Raw genomic sequence first — 16,269 nt, 5'->3', positions numbered from 1 at the left:
TTAACATAACTCGTTGCCTTGTTCTTTCGATTGGCTCAGAATTAATGATGATCTTGGGCGGTTGAGCTGAAAATTTGAGAACTGGGTTTTGCCGGCTACAAAACATCATTGAGACAGTTTGGATTGTTCTCCATCGGATTCCATCATGGCCCGGAAAAGGCCGGCGGGTCGTTGCATGAGCTCTTGGGGACTGCCGAACTCTGCAGCACGTCCATCACTCAAAACAAGGATACGGTCAAAGTCAATGACGGTGCTCAGTCGATGAGCCACCACCAAAAGGCTCATGGAGTTGAACTGAGAGATACGACGGATAGACGCTTGAATCTTGCTATCGGTGGGCTGATCAATTCCAGATGTGGCCTCATCAAGGACCAGAAGTTTTGGTCGCTGCGTAATGGCGCGAGCCAGACACAGCAGTTGCCGTCGACCTTGGGAAAGATTTTGGCCATCCACTGCAATAGGATAGTCGAGTACGCAGTAAGGAGTAGTTGGGTGCTGTGCGGAGGTTACATGCTGCATTGGGATCAAAAGGCCAGATGACTCGTCTGTATCATCAGAAGTCTGACATTCACTGTCTGGTCCTAACCTGCCATCCTTGCCTGGGCTGCTGGAGTGGATAGATAGGTCCTCATTCCACTGCACATCCCGTAACGCTGCCAGAAGCTCTTCGTCTGACCGCCGTCCAAGAGGGTCGAGATTGGTGCGCACCGTTCCTGAGAAAATGGCTGGATGCTGTGGAACGATCGCTAGTCGTGCACGAAGCTGTTGTAACTTGAGCATTGATATATCAAGACCATCGATAACAATGCTGCCCTCGTTGGCTTCGAGAAAGCGAAACAGAGCTAGAATAAGCGACGATTTCCCAGACCCCGTACGTCCCACCACACCTATTCGTTCCGCCGGGTTTATGGTGAAACTAATGTCGTGGAGAGCCGGAGGAAGATCAGGAGCATAGCGCACTGAGAGATTCGAGACTTGGATGCACCCATGGCTGGGCCAGATAGGAGGTACGCTGTCTCCACTGTGAGTGGGCTCGGTGGGTACATCTGAGTACTCCAGGATGCGCTCCACGCTGTTCATGCTGAGTTCAAGAGTTGCATAGCGGCGGACAGTCAGCGACATGGATTGGGCCATTTTCAGTGCAAAGCTTATGGCAAAGCCAGCCAGCGAAGCGTTCACCGAAGGGGTTGAAACGACTAATATACTCGCAACCATGGCAAATATAGCGCCCAAGACGTCCATGCGGAAAGCAAGCCAGCAGTTGAATAGCCAGAGCTGCCAGTGTGCCCGAGCGTATTTATCGATCTCCTCTGTAACTTTGTTGACATATAATGGTGTCTTTCCTTCAGCGCGAATTGTCAAGAGCCCAGAGAGGGCAGATCTGACTTGCTCAAATATGGAGCTTTTTGAAACGCTTTCGAGCCTTCGAATCTCTCGCGCGGTATTGAGATAGATCCGACCATAGCTTACACAGATGATGCAGAGAATGACAGCTGGTATTATGAGCCAAGGGCTTACAATACTGCCGGCTAGAATAGCCAAAGCCATGTCAAAAGCGTTCGCAAGGATAGATTGAATATCATCTCCTAGTAGAGAGTCCACTATCAGGTTGTCCACAATGAAACGATTCATGATACGACCCGGCGGGACAACATCTAGCCAGCGGAGAGGTGTATGAAGAATGGTATGCAGCAAACCAGCGAATAATTTCTTTGCCACAAGCAGAGAGGCCTTTAGAGCAAGATAACTCCGAGCCGTACCGATTAGACAGGCAAAAGTCCCCAAGCCAACATACACTCCTAGGTAGAAGAGCAGATGGCTGTCTAGGCACCTCGTTGACTCTTTTGCATTGCAAGAGGTACCTGTCTCATGCTCACTCCATACGTGTAGCCACCATGCCTATAAATTCCAAAGAAAGTTAGTGATCATTTTTGCCCCGTTATAGAGAGATGGTCAGGAATTACCCTCGCCGTCAACAGCACGCTGTATCCACCAAAAGTGACCATCACCCACATCCAGGGGCAAATACTGCCGCTTATTGTGAGGTAGGATTTCCAAACTACCCAGCTCACTGAGCCCTCTGGTCGTTCTTCATCTTCCACGAATCTTGAGGGTGAGCTGTCGGGTGTCTGAGCCTTGGCGTGCAGATCGCCTGACGTCTTTTCTATCTCAGGTTCACCATCTTCCGCTGAAAGAGTAAATTTGCTTGTCTCATTGTCTTCTTTCATGCTTGTAGCCAAACCAAGTATTGGACCTGCGTACTTTACTAAGCCATCTTTCAAAGACACCATGTAGTCAGTTCGCGGAAGACAAAGAGAAATATGATGTGTGACGAGAATACGGGTCCGGTCCTGAGCGAGGGGCCCTGTGAGTGCATGAGTATATAAATGACTTGCGGTGTGTACGTCAACGGCACTGAATATGTCGTCCATGATTAGTATATTGGCTGGGGAGTAAAGGGCACGAGCAAGAGAGAGCCGCAGCTTTTGCCCTCCGCTCAGGTTGACCCCATTTGGACCGACTTCTGTTGCATCTCTGTCTGGGAGCAAAGAGAAATCTTGGTGAAGAGCACATGCAAAAAGAACCTCGTTATACCTTCCGATGTCCAGCGAGTTGCCAAATAAAATATTGTTCCGTATTGAGGCATTTTCTAACCAGGGGACTTGCGCAACATAAGCATACTTCCCGTCCCTAGGGCCACGTACAATACCCTCAAGTAACGTGGACTCTCCCAGGATGGATGCAAGAAGGAGGCTCTTGCCACATCCAGTAGGTCCAGTCACCAGGCTGAGTTTTGATGGAGGGAAACTCAAAGTGACTCCGTGGAGAATAGGATTAACTGCTTGTCCGGAGTAGGCACTAGTCCAGCCCAGAGTGGCGTTGGAGAATTCAACCGTTGTGGCTGAATCTGCGCGGGGATTATTCTCACGGGACTCCAAATGTTTCTCGATGCGTTTCATGCTGTTCCGGCCTGTAGCCATCCGTGCCACACAATCTGGCAAGGCGTACATGACAATCTCGATGGAGTTGAGAACTGCAATGGCGGAAAACGCAGTAGGAGCAGACAAGGTCCCGTTGACCAGCACGTGAGTCCCCAGACAGACGACTGATAAGACCACAGGGGTGGTCAAATAGACGGCTAACTGCAAAATGAACCTGAGAAACACTGACCACTGCGCAAGAAGTTCCTCTTCCCTTCTCTGTGAAATGATGCCTTCCCATCGAGTCTCTTCAGCTAAAAATTTGATCTGGCGAATTAAATGCAATACTTCGCTTAGCACTTCCATTTTGCGGTCTCGGGCCAACATCAGGCTTTGTTGAGATGAGGTGTACTTCCGAGCTGCATGTACATTGACAGGGGTCATCAACGCCAGAACCAAGCCACCGGCTACGAGACTTTGCCATCCCAGCAATTGCGTCAGATAGATACCAGAGATGACCAGCTGCAGCGGTGTTTTATACAGCACATAACTGAAACAAAAGCAATCGGCAACATACTTGGCGTCCACCGCGAGTAGATTCAGGCAGTTTCCTGCGCCTTGCTCAGCAACACCAGGGTCGGAAAAAGTACACGTAGTGGGAAGATGCATCGACTTCTCAAACACGGCTAAAGATAGCTGCTCAAACGTTCGCAGGAACAGACAATTGAATGAGAACCAATTTTTCCAAGTGTCAAGAGTAGAAGACAACAGAACTCCAAGTGCTAGAAGGGCCACATTCATCCACAATCTAGTATTAGGGGAGTCATCTGTTCTCCTTTCCAAATTCTGCAGAATCTCGAAGAGAGCAAGTGAAGGCACAATGCTGAGGAAGCAAACAACGACCGTCAGGCTCATTTGTCGTACGAGGACGCCACGGTGGAGGTAAATAAGTATTCTCCAGAGTGAAACGCCGGTGGATCGAGATTGTTTGAAATGGTATTGCAGGGTCTCTGCGCGCGCTTGGTTGGACATTGCTGGTAGGGCATCAATGGCAAACTTATTTCCCTCGCTCTTCACAATATACGTCACATCCCTGGCCCAGGAAAATGTCATTCGACCCAAAAAACTGGTTGTAAATTGTCCGTCGACTGATTTCGAATCTCGAAATATTTGAGGCCGTCGCGGGAAAGAGAAGTTCGCCCCAAGTCCTGAAATTATCACCAGAGTCGAACAGACCCAATACACCCAATCTTTTATAGAGATTTCATCATGATCATACCCCTCAACTATGCTCGCAAGGCAGAAGAGTCCTGTCATCAGCCAGCTCCAGGCTCCTCTAAGTCCAAGACGATATCGATAAGTTATCTTAGGCTCCGCGTACACTGACAGGGCTTGGATTAACAGAGCTAAACCATTGAGGAGGGCTAGTCCATCCCGAACAAGTGAAGGCTGGACTTGTGCCAAGAAGGTCCATGGTTTCAGTGTTGCCAGTATAATATGAGCGGTCGCCGAGAATATCACAAATCTTCTAGTGATCAAGGATGTTTTTTCCTGTTGCTGAAAGTCGTTCCTCCCCTCTCCGTCCTCATCTTGGTAACGTGTGCTCGGGAGTTGATCGTAGTCCCTTGGCCGAGCGGAAAAACTCCATCCAAGCTTTTTCTGAATGACCGGTACACTGAGGGCGAGAATAATGGCAGTTGTTGCAAAATAGAGAATGGGGAGCAATTTGGACATTTTTCGATTTGCCGTGCTTTGTTCGGGGTGGGGGGTGCAGGAAGCGATGCCAAAAATGACATTTGAGATATTGTGAGATGAGATAGCAATCAACAGAAAGCCCCTTATGCTGAGCCTCATTTTGCGTGCCCCTGTAGCAATTTCTGGAGCAAAACGGGGATAAGAATGCAGATCAGTCATATTCACACAAGCAAGATTTTATACGGTTGTCGATCACTTTCCGAGATCCCTTGTACCTAGGTCACAGTTCCGTCCTTTTAAATTTTTTTCTTTTTTCCCTAAAAGTAGAGAAGTAATAAAAGAACGGAGCGAACGGTATTATCCGGTATTATCACCACGACAAGAGATTCACAAAGCTGGAATGTGAATATGAACTGTTCAGCGTCTTCTGCTCTGATGAAGAATCCTAAAATAAGAGATCAGTCGGCCACCTTAAAGTGCGAAGATTTTCATGCCAATTACGCTCAATATGTCGCCATTATGAGTACCTTCTCATTAAGGGCTATGTATATCTACCGTCCTACCCAAAGATCCAAACTTTTGCGGCCCGAATTTTGAACAATGAGGCTCGGCTCCCAGCTATTGAAGGTATATTAGAGCTTCGCATGTGTAAACAATGTGTTCCAAGCTATACGAGGCTAGTTCTTAAACAACTAATTGCTCTTTAGGATAGCCCACCCATAACGTAAAATTATACATTTATCAAACGGCGGGGAGGACCACCGGAGGAGGCCGATGGAGCTTTCCAAGATAAAAAGTATAAGAAAAAGAATAAGCGTCCCTACCCTTTCAATGTTGGGTATCCTAGAGGCTTTCCATGAGCACTTGCTTTTCAGCCTTTTGTCATTTCCACCAGCTTGTCGGATGTCTGAACTCGAGAGAAAGGGATTGCATTCCATCGAACACGGCGCAAGTGTCTTAAGGGATCTTTGACATCATTACGTGCATGGAGCCAACGCCGGTTATCCAAAAGATTAATAGATCTTTCGGGCAAGGCCGCTGCCTTCAAATGCAGTGTTGTCTGCGAGGATAACTCCAAATCTTTCAATGCGCTCTTCAGCTCCTCTAGGGCGAACGTCGCCCGAGTGGTCATCGGTGTCACGATATCCTCCCGGAATCGCATGATTGTTGATAGGTCATCCTCATTGATACCAAGGATGCTGCCAGTAATATGCAACTCGTTGTTCTGTTTGATAAATTCAGGAGGGACTTTGATTCGGAACTCGGGTTCAAAAAGTGCCGCGCGCGCTTGTAAAGACAGGAAGCGAGTAAGCTGGTCGATCTTCATGACCGAAAGCGTGCCCCCACCGCAGCGATCTGGCTGGAGGACTTGGAGCGCAAAGTATCTTGGGGGCGCATGCTCGTAACTACAATCCGTGTGCCATGGGAATTCTCGCATGGTCTCTGACCGTGCACGAACATTGTTCTGTGGCAGACGTGGAGTTTTATCAGGGCGAACATCCCAAAACCATCCCCGACAGGCGCTGTGAGTGATGGGAGGCCCGTGGCTATGATAAGTACCAAGACCCATGATGAGATTTTCTAAGTATTGGCTTTTGTCGTCGGAAAAGCCTAAACTAATTTTGAGAATTCCTTCTGTTTGAAGGTGGTGATTGACTTTGCAGATATGCTGCTGTTGGTGACAGTCCGATAACTCGCGAGCTATGAGATGAGGTATAGCTGAAGCCACAGACGTGATAAACGGATTAGATGAATAATGGGCTCTGATCAGGCGCTGCGAACTAATAGACTTGGGAGCACAACGAGCCCCCAAAAGGCGAGGCGTGTGAAACATGGCAAACGTTTTCGAGTGCGTTCCGTGTCCACAGCAAAATGTAAAATGGTCTGTTTCAACAATTTGGATTCACTTGATAAGTTCAACCTTCCAAGGATGGTATGAGTTTTGCGCGAGCGTCGAAGTGGTGCACACAAGGAAATACATATCGATTCATTTTAGCAGTCACCAGATTTGCCAAGATTAAATGTAATGCTATATGACGGCATAATGGGGGTCAGAATCACTTCAAGGATATGTAAAATACAACAATCTGTAGAAGATACGCCGTAAGGGATCCTACAGCGCTTCAGTTGGAACAGCCAATGCAAATCAATCCATAGATAATATGCACAAATATATAAATGTGGCAACTAGGTAACACCCGTAGCTTAGTACCATGTGCAAGGCTCTGTGATCAACATTTTTAACTATATACGTGTACAGGTTAGCTTCCAAGGGTTCCTTCCTATATAAGGTTATATCATATCATGAGCAATTTAATATTGGATAATAAGACATATGAGAAGTTTTGCTATGTCTTTGTAGAATAACTAAAATAATGATTGAGGGAGCTGATATCTAGGTACTAAGGTAGAAATACTGGAATGTTGGATCAAAATGCAGACAGATATTCCGTTGAACCTACGAAGTCAACTAGCGGTAAAACATGAGTTGTTGCATATACCATGCTTGCTGAATTTATACGACGGGAATTACGTACAGCCGATCCACATTATGTTGTCATTTCATACCATTATTTGGCGTCTTTGAAGTCCTTGCATAAAGGAGGGTTGGCATCATCGCTGAGAAGCGAGTGATCGACAAACATTCAATCTGTGGCGCTCGAGTGTAACGCCGCGAGAATTTCAGAAGCCTTCATGGCTCGATTGCAGATCCTCTACCAATTGATGTCATAAATGATTTACAAATGGAATAGTACAGCCTCTAGTCAGCAAGGATAAGCCTGCAAGAAATGAAACAGAATATTTCGTAAGCTAAGAAAACTTCACCGCTTTCGAGTAAATGTCTTGCTGGTGTGGGATTGACATCCGGGAATCATTTATTCTTGTTTCTAAGTTTATTTACCGCGACTTTCCTTTATTAAATTGCCATTTATTGCCAGTAGAGCATACCTCGTTCCGATGTTCATCCCGGGACTGATGTTGTAATAGTGTTGTTGGCGTCCGGGTGGGGCTGGCACATGACTCTGTTGGAATGCATATGGAGGCTTACCTCAATCTTCGATGCATGATACGTTCCATTGCAACCTTGTAGAATGTGCAGTGTAGATCGCGGCCCGAATTGTCGCGCCGAACCTTCGTGCGGAAAGCTAGGGAGAGTGGGGCGGAAAATCAGGGACGGCACACGTACTGCTACAATGGCGAACGTGGATGGGAAGGAATTATCAATATGATACACTCGGTAATACATGCACCTGGGCATGAATGGCCGTAAGATTTCCGAATTACCGCTCGGTAATAAATGTACGCTATTTTGCTAACGGCATTACCCCAAATACAACGTCCGGGTTGGCAGTTACATCTCTTCAAAACCAAAATCAAGAGCCCGTCTGTATCATAGAGCACATCCATGCACCACCATGGCTAATTGCACATATCGGACCTGGGCTGCTGCGCCAAACTCCAATACCTAGGAACTCCCCGTGGACACTATGGTAAGTCCCGACGAGGGGGAGACTCTGTATCCCCACATGTTCTCTAAGAAGAACATCATACTTGGCTTGTCTGATGTTACGTTGAACGACGTTTGTAGATCCGTTGGGAGACAGGTATGGGGATGTCAACTCTTCGAGACGGGACATCCATGACTCATATGTCACATTGTCCCCAAAGATAATTCCTTCTCCTTTCCCTCCTCTTACCGGCTTAAGAATGTAGTCATCTTTGAAGCTTGGCTGGAGGCGACACATTTCGATGAACCTAGCCATCTTGGTGGATCCAGGAAGTATTGTGTGGCATATTCCTTTTTTGAGCAAACTTGCTTCAGTAGGTAGAAGAACCTTTCGTGCCATGAGAGAATCAAGCTCTTCCAACACAATGCCCAACATACGCTTATCATGGACCAGAAGCAAAGTGCGCATATCGTTGAAGCACCGCAGACTGAGTTGTTGGAGCATCTCGTAACTGAGGCCAAGAATCTCTCTTTGATGCAGCTCTAGTCCCACCTGGTGAATCTCTTCAACGATTTCACCAGCTTCATTGCGCAATAAAGTAACTCCCGCCCCGTCGACTAGGAACTGAGGATCAGCCACACAGCATAGCTTGTATCCATGTGAAGACTGATTACAGGGAATCAATATCAAGTCATCAGGCGTGATGAATCGTATGTGTTGTCCAAGAACGTTCCTCGCGTAATGAGTATATAGATGAATATCATATCCGTGTTCGTCACCCTTCAGAAGGTAAAGAGGAATCTCGGGATTGTACAACTGTTGGAGCCCGTCAATAATCTAAAATAATAATTAGCTTTGCGCCAAAAACATAAAGCAAGGCTATATTCTAGCTTTAGATAGGTCAAATACCTTTCGTGGATCTGTTCCACCGACGATTCCGTTGCGACAAATGCCCATATCTAGGAGAGCTTTCTGGCCTAATGCGCTCATCATATAGCCATTCCAGCAGAAACGGGCATTGATCTCGCAGATGCGAAAGGCTTCAGCTTCTTTATTGGCCAGGCCAGTTTGCTTCTCGATTAGAAAGTCCGGTCTCCAAGATCCACAAAACTTTGTAAAGGGCCGCATGGAATCTATATTCTGTGCCTCCAGCCACTGTATATAATGAGCACCTTCTTTGGCCAATTTGGGGTGCACGTACACGAAGTAGCTTTTCCTCCATGGGTTGCAGAGGCATACGTTCCGGGAACTTCGCCGTTGCATCTATCCACCATCTTGAGACAATGTCGGTTATCGCCTTCACAAGCACTTTGTTAAGATCTTCTAGCTGGATCTGGTGCTTATTGTTGATCAGAATAGGATAGGGGCAGTTAGATAGATGGCAGTTGCCGGTCCAAGTGTCCGCTGGGCAAACTTTCACAAGATTCTTATGCAGAGCTTCCCTTAGGCATTTGCGAGTAATTGCATCAACATTTCCAGGAGAACTGATGATTGTTTGTCCCTCGTCGGAATGTATGGCACAAATACAACGTAATTCATGGCTGATTTGCCTCATGGTTGCGTAGAAGAAAACGAAAGGAAAATCCGTCCGGGAAGAAATAATATTTCCTAGATTCTCAACGGATTCCTCTTATTTATGGCTTGAGCATAGACCCATTCTAAAACCTCACCACCACCAGCGTTACAAGTAACGATCTTTTCAATGCAAGGGGCGTAATAAATCTCTCATTAAAACACGCGTAAAATATGCATTGTTTGGATTTAAAGAGACAGAAGCCCACCTTGTTCTGGGCACTCCTTGTTCTGGGCACTCCAATATTAACCGAATTGAAATTTTCGCTTCATAATGCCGCCCGACTTTTATCCTCTCTCAGATATCCTCAGAGTTGCCAGTGTACACCCTTTCTACTCCGACACCGAATACCCCCCAACACGAGAGCAGATACCCGAAATCTTAGAAACTGCTCAGGCGAACGGTGAAGATGGCGTCCAACTCAAGTCATTCCCTTTGATAACAAAGGATTCTCTGTATGTCTTCCTTGTAATATGCACGGTTGACCCCCGCTGAACTTTAAATAGTTATCATCACATATCTCGACTTACAGTAGACAAGAATCCACTGAATGGTTACCGCCGAGGTACCTATATAAGCACCACAGGAGGAGGATCAGGGGGACCACCTATGGTGTTTGCTACAGACAGCCTCGAAAATCGGCAGCAGCGGGCGACGATAGGAAATTTAATCCGGGAATGCGGTCTGATAGAACCGGGTGATTGGGTGCTGACATTACACGTATCGGGCCATTTGTACCGGTAATTCCAAACGTTGATACTTAGAAACCCTTGTATTGAGCTTGAATACTAATACAGAGCGACTTGATAGGGCAATAGACCTGATGACTGAACTCTTCGAGAATGCAGGTGCCGCAGTCTTGTGCGCAGGCCCTGAAATGCCTCATCAAGCTGTGGTGGAGTCGCTCATTCAGTTTCGAGCAAACGCAGTTGCTGGGGATGTCAGTCAGCTCCTCCAGCTAGCAAATTATCTGACAATTCTTGGCAGCGAGCAGAAGAAAGAAATTTCAATCAATAAGCTTATTTACACATCCGAGTCCATGACTGTATCGCAAAGGGAATTTCTCATTTCAGTTTTTGGAGAAATCAGCATTTGCTCAGTTATTGGCAGCGCAGAGGCAGGGCCATGGGGTATCTCAAGCACAGCATTGATGGGCATTTCTGAAGGGAACTATACCGACTTCATTATCGATAAACGTACTATTTGCTTGGAGGTTATTCCCTTTTCGGGTACGAGCAGGGAAGCACCAAAGCCTTCCTGTTCACTCACCTCGTGTGCAGAGCACGTCCCTTTAGGCCAGCCAGGTCTCCTGGTACAGACTTCCTTGCAGCGCCTACGCAATCCTCTAATTCGATATCTGTGTGGTGACGTGGGGTCTCTTCATCCCATGACCCCGGAAATTCTCGCAAAGCTTCCCAGTCAGCACACCGAACATTATCAACTAGTTCGGATTTATGGTCGTGATCAGCGCTCCAGCTTTACCTGGTATGGCGAATATTTCAATTTCAAGGCCGTTCAGTCCTTCATGCGTAATGAGCAATGGAATATTGTTCAGTGGCAGATCATCCTACAGCATGCAGATCCCAAGGAGACGGGCATAATACTCGAAGTGCGAGTCCTACGCGGGCTGCATGAAGCAGAGAGGCATGCCAGTGAGGAGGTCCTTGCAGCAAAGATGAGGAAATTCTTTTGGGTTTTTGATTTCAATCGGGAATTGTTTAGTTTGAGATTTGTCTTAGAGTCAGGGGAATTCTTACGGAGCAAGACTGGACGTAAGGTTATGCAGTTTGTTGACTTGACAAAATAGCTGCAAGGACGGAGAATGTTAGGGGTCTCGTGTTACGCAGACTTCTGTGATTGACTTGCCAATTCGTTGGAACTTTGCAGATCATACGTTTGACTCCTACATTGTTCGTGTATCCCGGTCATATTCATCCCAACAGCAATGCAGCACGATTTTTCTTTACCAGATAATTTTAGACGCATCTCAGTGACTACAATCAAGGTGTAGATTGGTTGTGCAAGCTGTCGGTGTAGTTTAGCCAATCCTTTCCAGTTTAAGACTAGGTCAATGCCCTTAGTTTGTACTAAGCAGTCTTTATTAAATAACACTTTGGGTTACTGCCACTTCCGATAAGTACTTGACTATCTTGTTCATTTCTTCAACCAAACCTGAAATGGCCAAACAGTTTTATACACTAGGTGAAATTCTCGCCGTCGCCCGCCATCACCCTTTATATAACACAAATGCTAGATATCCGCTTTCCCCCACCGAGGTTTTGTCAGTCATCACAGCCGCGCAGTCCAATGACAATGCTTTACAAGAATACCGGATCAATGAGAAGAAGGACATGTACGTTAATATGGTTCGCGAAATCTGGTATATGATTCAGGCAGCTAATCACATTGAATTAAGCTTCTCTGTAATTGAAAGACTGGCAGCAGATGATTCGCCAGAGAACACCTTCCGTCAGAGCTCTTATACTAGCGTTACGGGTGGAGGTTGGAGCCGTGGCATTCCTATGCTATTTCTTACTGATAGCGCAGAGAATCGACGCCAACGTGAGAGTATCGGTGCTCTGATTGAGGCAGTAGGAATCGTGCAGCCCACAGATTGGATATTGAATATCCACGTATCTGGATACTTATATCGGTTCGTGTACCCAATATGAGTGAGAACTCGATTTTACTGGAGTTTCTGACATGAGAAATCTTTAGTTCCCTCGATTTATTGACGGATGCTCTAGAGTATGCTGGAGGAACAATACTTTGTGCTGGAGGGGATATGTCCGCTGAATTAGTTACCAAGACTCTGATACAGTACCGGTGTAACTTTCTCACAGGTCCTGTAACGGAGCTCATCAAGTTATCTCGGCACATATCAGGTCTCCCATCAGATGTTCGGAGCCAAATCCGGGTAGCAAAAATCCTTTACACCTCCGAACCTTTATTCCAGTCCCAACGTGACCTTTTGATGGGAACTTTCAATTATCCCCTGATTTACTCTGGCCTTGGCAGTGCTGAGGCTGGATTCTGGGCTGTTTCAAATCCGCAGCTCACCGAGGTTGAAGATGCCGCCACTGCCCACGATGCAGCAGACTTCATATATGATACGCGGACCATGAAAGTTGAGATTCTCACCCAATCATCATCTGATATCAATTCGCCCTTGGATCAGCCCGTTGCTGAGGGTTCCCCCGGTGCTATTGTCCTCACCTCCCTGCAGCGTCTTCGGAACCCATTAGTGAGATATAACTCCGGTGACATCGGGTCTTTGCATCCGCTCCCTGCCAAGGGCAAAATACAAATTACACCGGATGTTTCGCTACATCTGCGGTTGCTGCGCATCTACGGCCGCGATAAACAGTTCAGCTTCAATTGGGGATCCAACTATTTCCTCTATGACACCGTTCATAATGTGATGCTGACCAAGGAATTTGGAATCCTTCAGTGGCAGATTGTGCTTGGTTGGGAAGAAGGTCTTCAGGGTGTTGAATTCATGGAGGTCCGTATTTTACGGGAGTGCCCGAGCACTGCCAAAGAGTCGATCCTCCCAGAAGATGAACTGGTGGCGCGAATCAAGTTCAGCTTCCTAGTCATTACAAATCCTTATTTCAGAGTTGTTATTGTGAATGATGTGAATGACTTTGAAAGAAGTGGGACTGGTAGGAAAGTTACACGGATGGTTGACCGCAGGTGAGGGAGCGTGGAACGGATCGATATTTTGTTTTAAAAATTTCTTTGTTAGCTTCATGCCTTAAAGTATTACAAATGTGATGATGCCTTTCTCCCTCCATTTATTAGATCGCTGACCGAGCTATTAGATACTAGGTCTTTTTTGGATACCTTACAAGGAAACTATGTACGAAGAGGTAAAGCGAAATGATATACCTGGCCTTGGCCTTTTTAGGGTTATTGGTTTGTAAGTTTCCTAACCTACCTCTGCCCTCCTTTTAGAGGCAGAGTACTTTAATATGGTTGTAAGACTAGAACGAACAGCGCGGTCGCCGTTTAGAGGTGTGCGTGCTTCGACGCCCGGCAATATCAACAGTCCGCTTATAGTCGTTTATAATTGCGAATTTCACGGGCTAGGCGAGAATATGCTACTAGATTTTCTTACTACCCTTGCTGTTCTTCTGAATGATTGCTTAACTAGCTTCTTCCGCGATATGCATCCCCAGAAGAAGGTTAAGCTCTTTGTACAAGTCAATGTATCCGGCGACGGCATAGGCACGAGTAGCATGATAGATCATATCAGGTATTGCTGAACAAGGGCCCGCAGAGCATTCTCGCTCGGAACATCGGCATGCTAAATATAGTAAGGCGCCTCGTAGGGTTCGGAGATGGTTAGAATGATACCGCTCATGATAACACGCGCATTCAAGGCTCGAGCGAACTCTAGGGTCGCACCACAAAGCTCCTAGGCAAAGCCATGGTGGGATCTGATGCCGCTAAGTGGGGCGCAGTCTTAGGACCCGAAGGTTCGCGGTGGGGAAGCCCGCCCAGTGAATGTTACTTAAGTCAAGCCCCCAATAATCCTGTCACACTCGATCGATCATTGCCATTTCTGTAAGAAGCCTCGATATAGAGTGATATATATATATTTTGATATCCATCTTTCTATGTAAAATTCGATAATATATTTTTTCCCTCAATATCATCCTTATATCTTATAGGTACTATATGTAGATTAGCTTATTCTTTATATAATGAAAATAAATAGAATTAAGATCTCCTATATATAAGAGGTAAAAACAAGCTTAGGGCATGTTGTATTTAAAAGCTTAGCGTTTTTGGCCTGTTTACACCTAAATTTGGCTCATATTGGGTACCCAAAAACACAACCCAAAGCTAGATTGGGTGGGGTTGGGTCTGGGTCCACTAGGGTTTTGGAGGAGCCCAAATTTCCTATTCTAGATAGTTATGAAGCTTTACGCAGGGAGAAGGGTTTTAAAATCAAAAAATAACCCATCTATTGGTTATAACTGGGTTCTAGGTGGGTTATGGGACAGTCCACTCAAACATAAGGGGAAAAGTCTCGAGTGCCAGGTAGTATCCGGTACATATGAAGATCCGATATTGACTGATGAAAACAGATGCATTGCGGCCTATTTATCCATACTTGGGACGATCTATATGGACATCACAAAAGAAGTAGGGAAAGAGATTCCGAGCGACCACTTCCTCGGTTACAGTAGTTCATTACTGCTCCTTTTATAGGAGCAACCAATAACTGCGGAACTGGCATGTTATACCTTTAGGAGGTAGAGTAGCCGTGCTTGTTTAGCGCTTCAGCTACCTGGATCCATTCGTCCTTGGTCAGATCGCTGTACTGAATAGCGTCAGATCCCATCGGGGTGGGAACAGGGCCGCCCTCCTGGGTAGGGTCACCGGTAAGCACGGTAGCGAGGTCCATGCAAGCAGGGGGAAGGCCATCCAGGCGCACTGTAATAGTCAGTCGTGTTTCGCCCAGTGCAGTTTGTGACTTACAGTTGTTGGTTCCGGAGAAATGGACATGCGCACCGTCGAGCTGACCCTGGCATAAGTCCCAGGAGTTCTGCGAGACTCCGGCTGGCAGATTCATGGGAGAGCGGCGGGTGCTTGATGAGATTCCGTGGCCGACACTAGCAGCACCCGCACCGCCGAGGGCAGCACCTCCAAGTGCGCCATCGGCGGATGCGACGGTGGCTGCAGTCTCGACGCTGGCTTCGGCGATGAGAAGGAATGGGGCTGGGGCGTACTGCACCATCGAGAGGATGGCGGTAGCGGAGACGGCAGCTAAGCTGAGAAAGTGCATTGTAGCGTGTATGTGGTGGAAAAGGACTTTTAAAATAATAATTGAGATATTGAGACTTTGGATTCAAGCCTTTTGTTGTTTGGGGCAGTGGGTTGATGGATTTGAATTGAACGAATGAAGGGAGCTTGCCTTATATGTGTTTGGCGACTCAGCGGTGACTCGAGGTTGACTGCCGACTCGATCGAGACAATCTTGGTCTTGGGGGCGGTTTTTCGTGCCCGGTTGCCATTGAAACACTCAATGAATCTTTTGAATCCCTTCGTATCCTATCATGGGTGGCCTGCGAGGCTCAATCATAGACTATGGCATCATTGCAATATCGCCCCCATCTCCAGGGGCCTGGTGGATAGACCTGATCAGATGAGCCACTGGTGGAGCTTGAGTCGACTCCAAGATAGAAACGTCTCACCAAAAATGGAAGCTTTGGTGTCGGGTTCTCTATGTAACCCTTTTTGGCCCCATGGTGTAGCACGTAAAAATGAAGTCTGGTGGATGAAGAATGGCCCCTGAAGGATTCAAAGCAAGATTTGATCATCAAAATCAAGCCCCATTTTAACATGTTGCATTGCATCCAATATGCGTCACCAATATAGTTGGACGAATTGCTGGTTGCTGTACAATATTGAAGTATACAAGGGCACATAATCATTTTTCAAGACTACAATGTGTAATTGCTTTTCAAGCTAAATGAGCTACAAAAAAACTCTCCCAAAATCAAGCCGAAGCCAGTAGGAATTCCTGCGATTATTGCGTGAATTACTCAGCTTGTTGAAGCCGCAAAGACACCAGGACACGCTCCACACACCCATCTTCTCAACACCTAACAGGCGGCAT

General features: G+C 46.6%; 6 protein-coding genes across 6 annotated transcripts; 2 read left to right on the top strand and 4 right to left on the bottom strand.

Annotated features, from left to right (window-relative positions):
* Window positions 1-105: 105 nt before the first annotated feature.
* On the bottom strand, window positions 106-4,655 carry N7446_010423 (uncharacterized protein; the record flags this gene model as incomplete). Its single annotated transcript, XM_058519166.1, has 2 exons — window positions 106-1,899; window positions 1,965-4,655. The coding sequence occupies 2 exons, from the start codon at window positions 4,653-4,655 to the stop codon at window positions 106-108; spliced, it is 4,485 nt and encodes a 1,494-aa protein (XP_058369954.1).
* An 832-nt stretch (window positions 4,656-5,487) lies between these two features.
* N7446_010422 (uncharacterized protein) lies at window positions 5,488-6,186 on the bottom strand (the record flags this gene model as incomplete). The annotated part of the gene is made up of 1 exon (XM_058519165.1): window positions 5,488-6,186. The coding sequence occupies one exon, from the start codon at window positions 6,184-6,186 to the stop codon at window positions 5,488-5,490; it is 699 nt and encodes a 232-aa protein (XP_058369953.1).
* A 1,804-nt stretch (window positions 6,187-7,990) lies between these two features.
* N7446_010421 (uncharacterized protein) lies at window positions 7,991-9,620 on the bottom strand (the record flags this gene model as incomplete). Its single annotated transcript, XM_058519164.1, has 3 exons — window positions 7,991-8,902; window positions 8,975-9,220; window positions 9,267-9,620. The coding sequence occupies 3 exons, from the start codon at window positions 9,618-9,620 to the stop codon at window positions 7,991-7,993; spliced, it is 1,512 nt and encodes a 503-aa protein (XP_058369952.1).
* An 841-nt stretch (window positions 9,621-10,461) lies between these two features.
* N7446_010420 (uncharacterized protein) lies at window positions 10,462-11,445 on the top strand (the record flags this gene model as incomplete). Its single annotated transcript, XM_058519163.1, has 1 exon — window positions 10,462-11,445. One exon carries the CDS (start codon window positions 10,462-10,464, stop codon window positions 11,443-11,445), a length of 984 nt encoding a protein of 327 aa, XP_058369951.1.
* A 370-nt stretch (window positions 11,446-11,815) lies between these two features.
* N7446_010419 (uncharacterized protein) lies at window positions 11,816-13,338 on the top strand (the record flags this gene model as incomplete). Its single annotated transcript, XM_058519162.1, has 2 exons — window positions 11,816-12,291; window positions 12,357-13,338. The coding sequence occupies 2 exons, from the start codon at window positions 11,816-11,818 to the stop codon at window positions 13,336-13,338; spliced, it is 1,458 nt and encodes a 485-aa protein (XP_058369950.1).
* A 1,557-nt stretch (window positions 13,339-14,895) lies between these two features.
* On the bottom strand, window positions 14,896-15,435 carry N7446_010418 (uncharacterized protein; the record flags this gene model as incomplete). Its single annotated transcript, XM_058519161.1, has 2 exons — window positions 14,896-15,083; window positions 15,129-15,435. The coding sequence occupies 2 exons, from the start codon at window positions 15,433-15,435 to the stop codon at window positions 14,896-14,898; spliced, it is 495 nt and encodes a 164-aa protein (XP_058369949.1).
* Between the last annotated feature and the right edge of the window lie 834 nt (window positions 15,436-16,269).

Source organism: Penicillium canescens, assembly GCF_028828765.1.
Source record: "Penicillium canescens strain IBT 15451 chromosome Unknown utg000006l_segment0_segment0, whole genome shotgun sequence".
Classification (NCBI taxonomy): Eukaryota; Fungi; Ascomycota; class Eurotiomycetes; order Eurotiales; family Aspergillaceae; genus Penicillium; species Penicillium canescens.
Note: the sequence above shows the minus strand (reverse complement) of the source record. Positions and strands in the feature narration are given on the sequence as shown.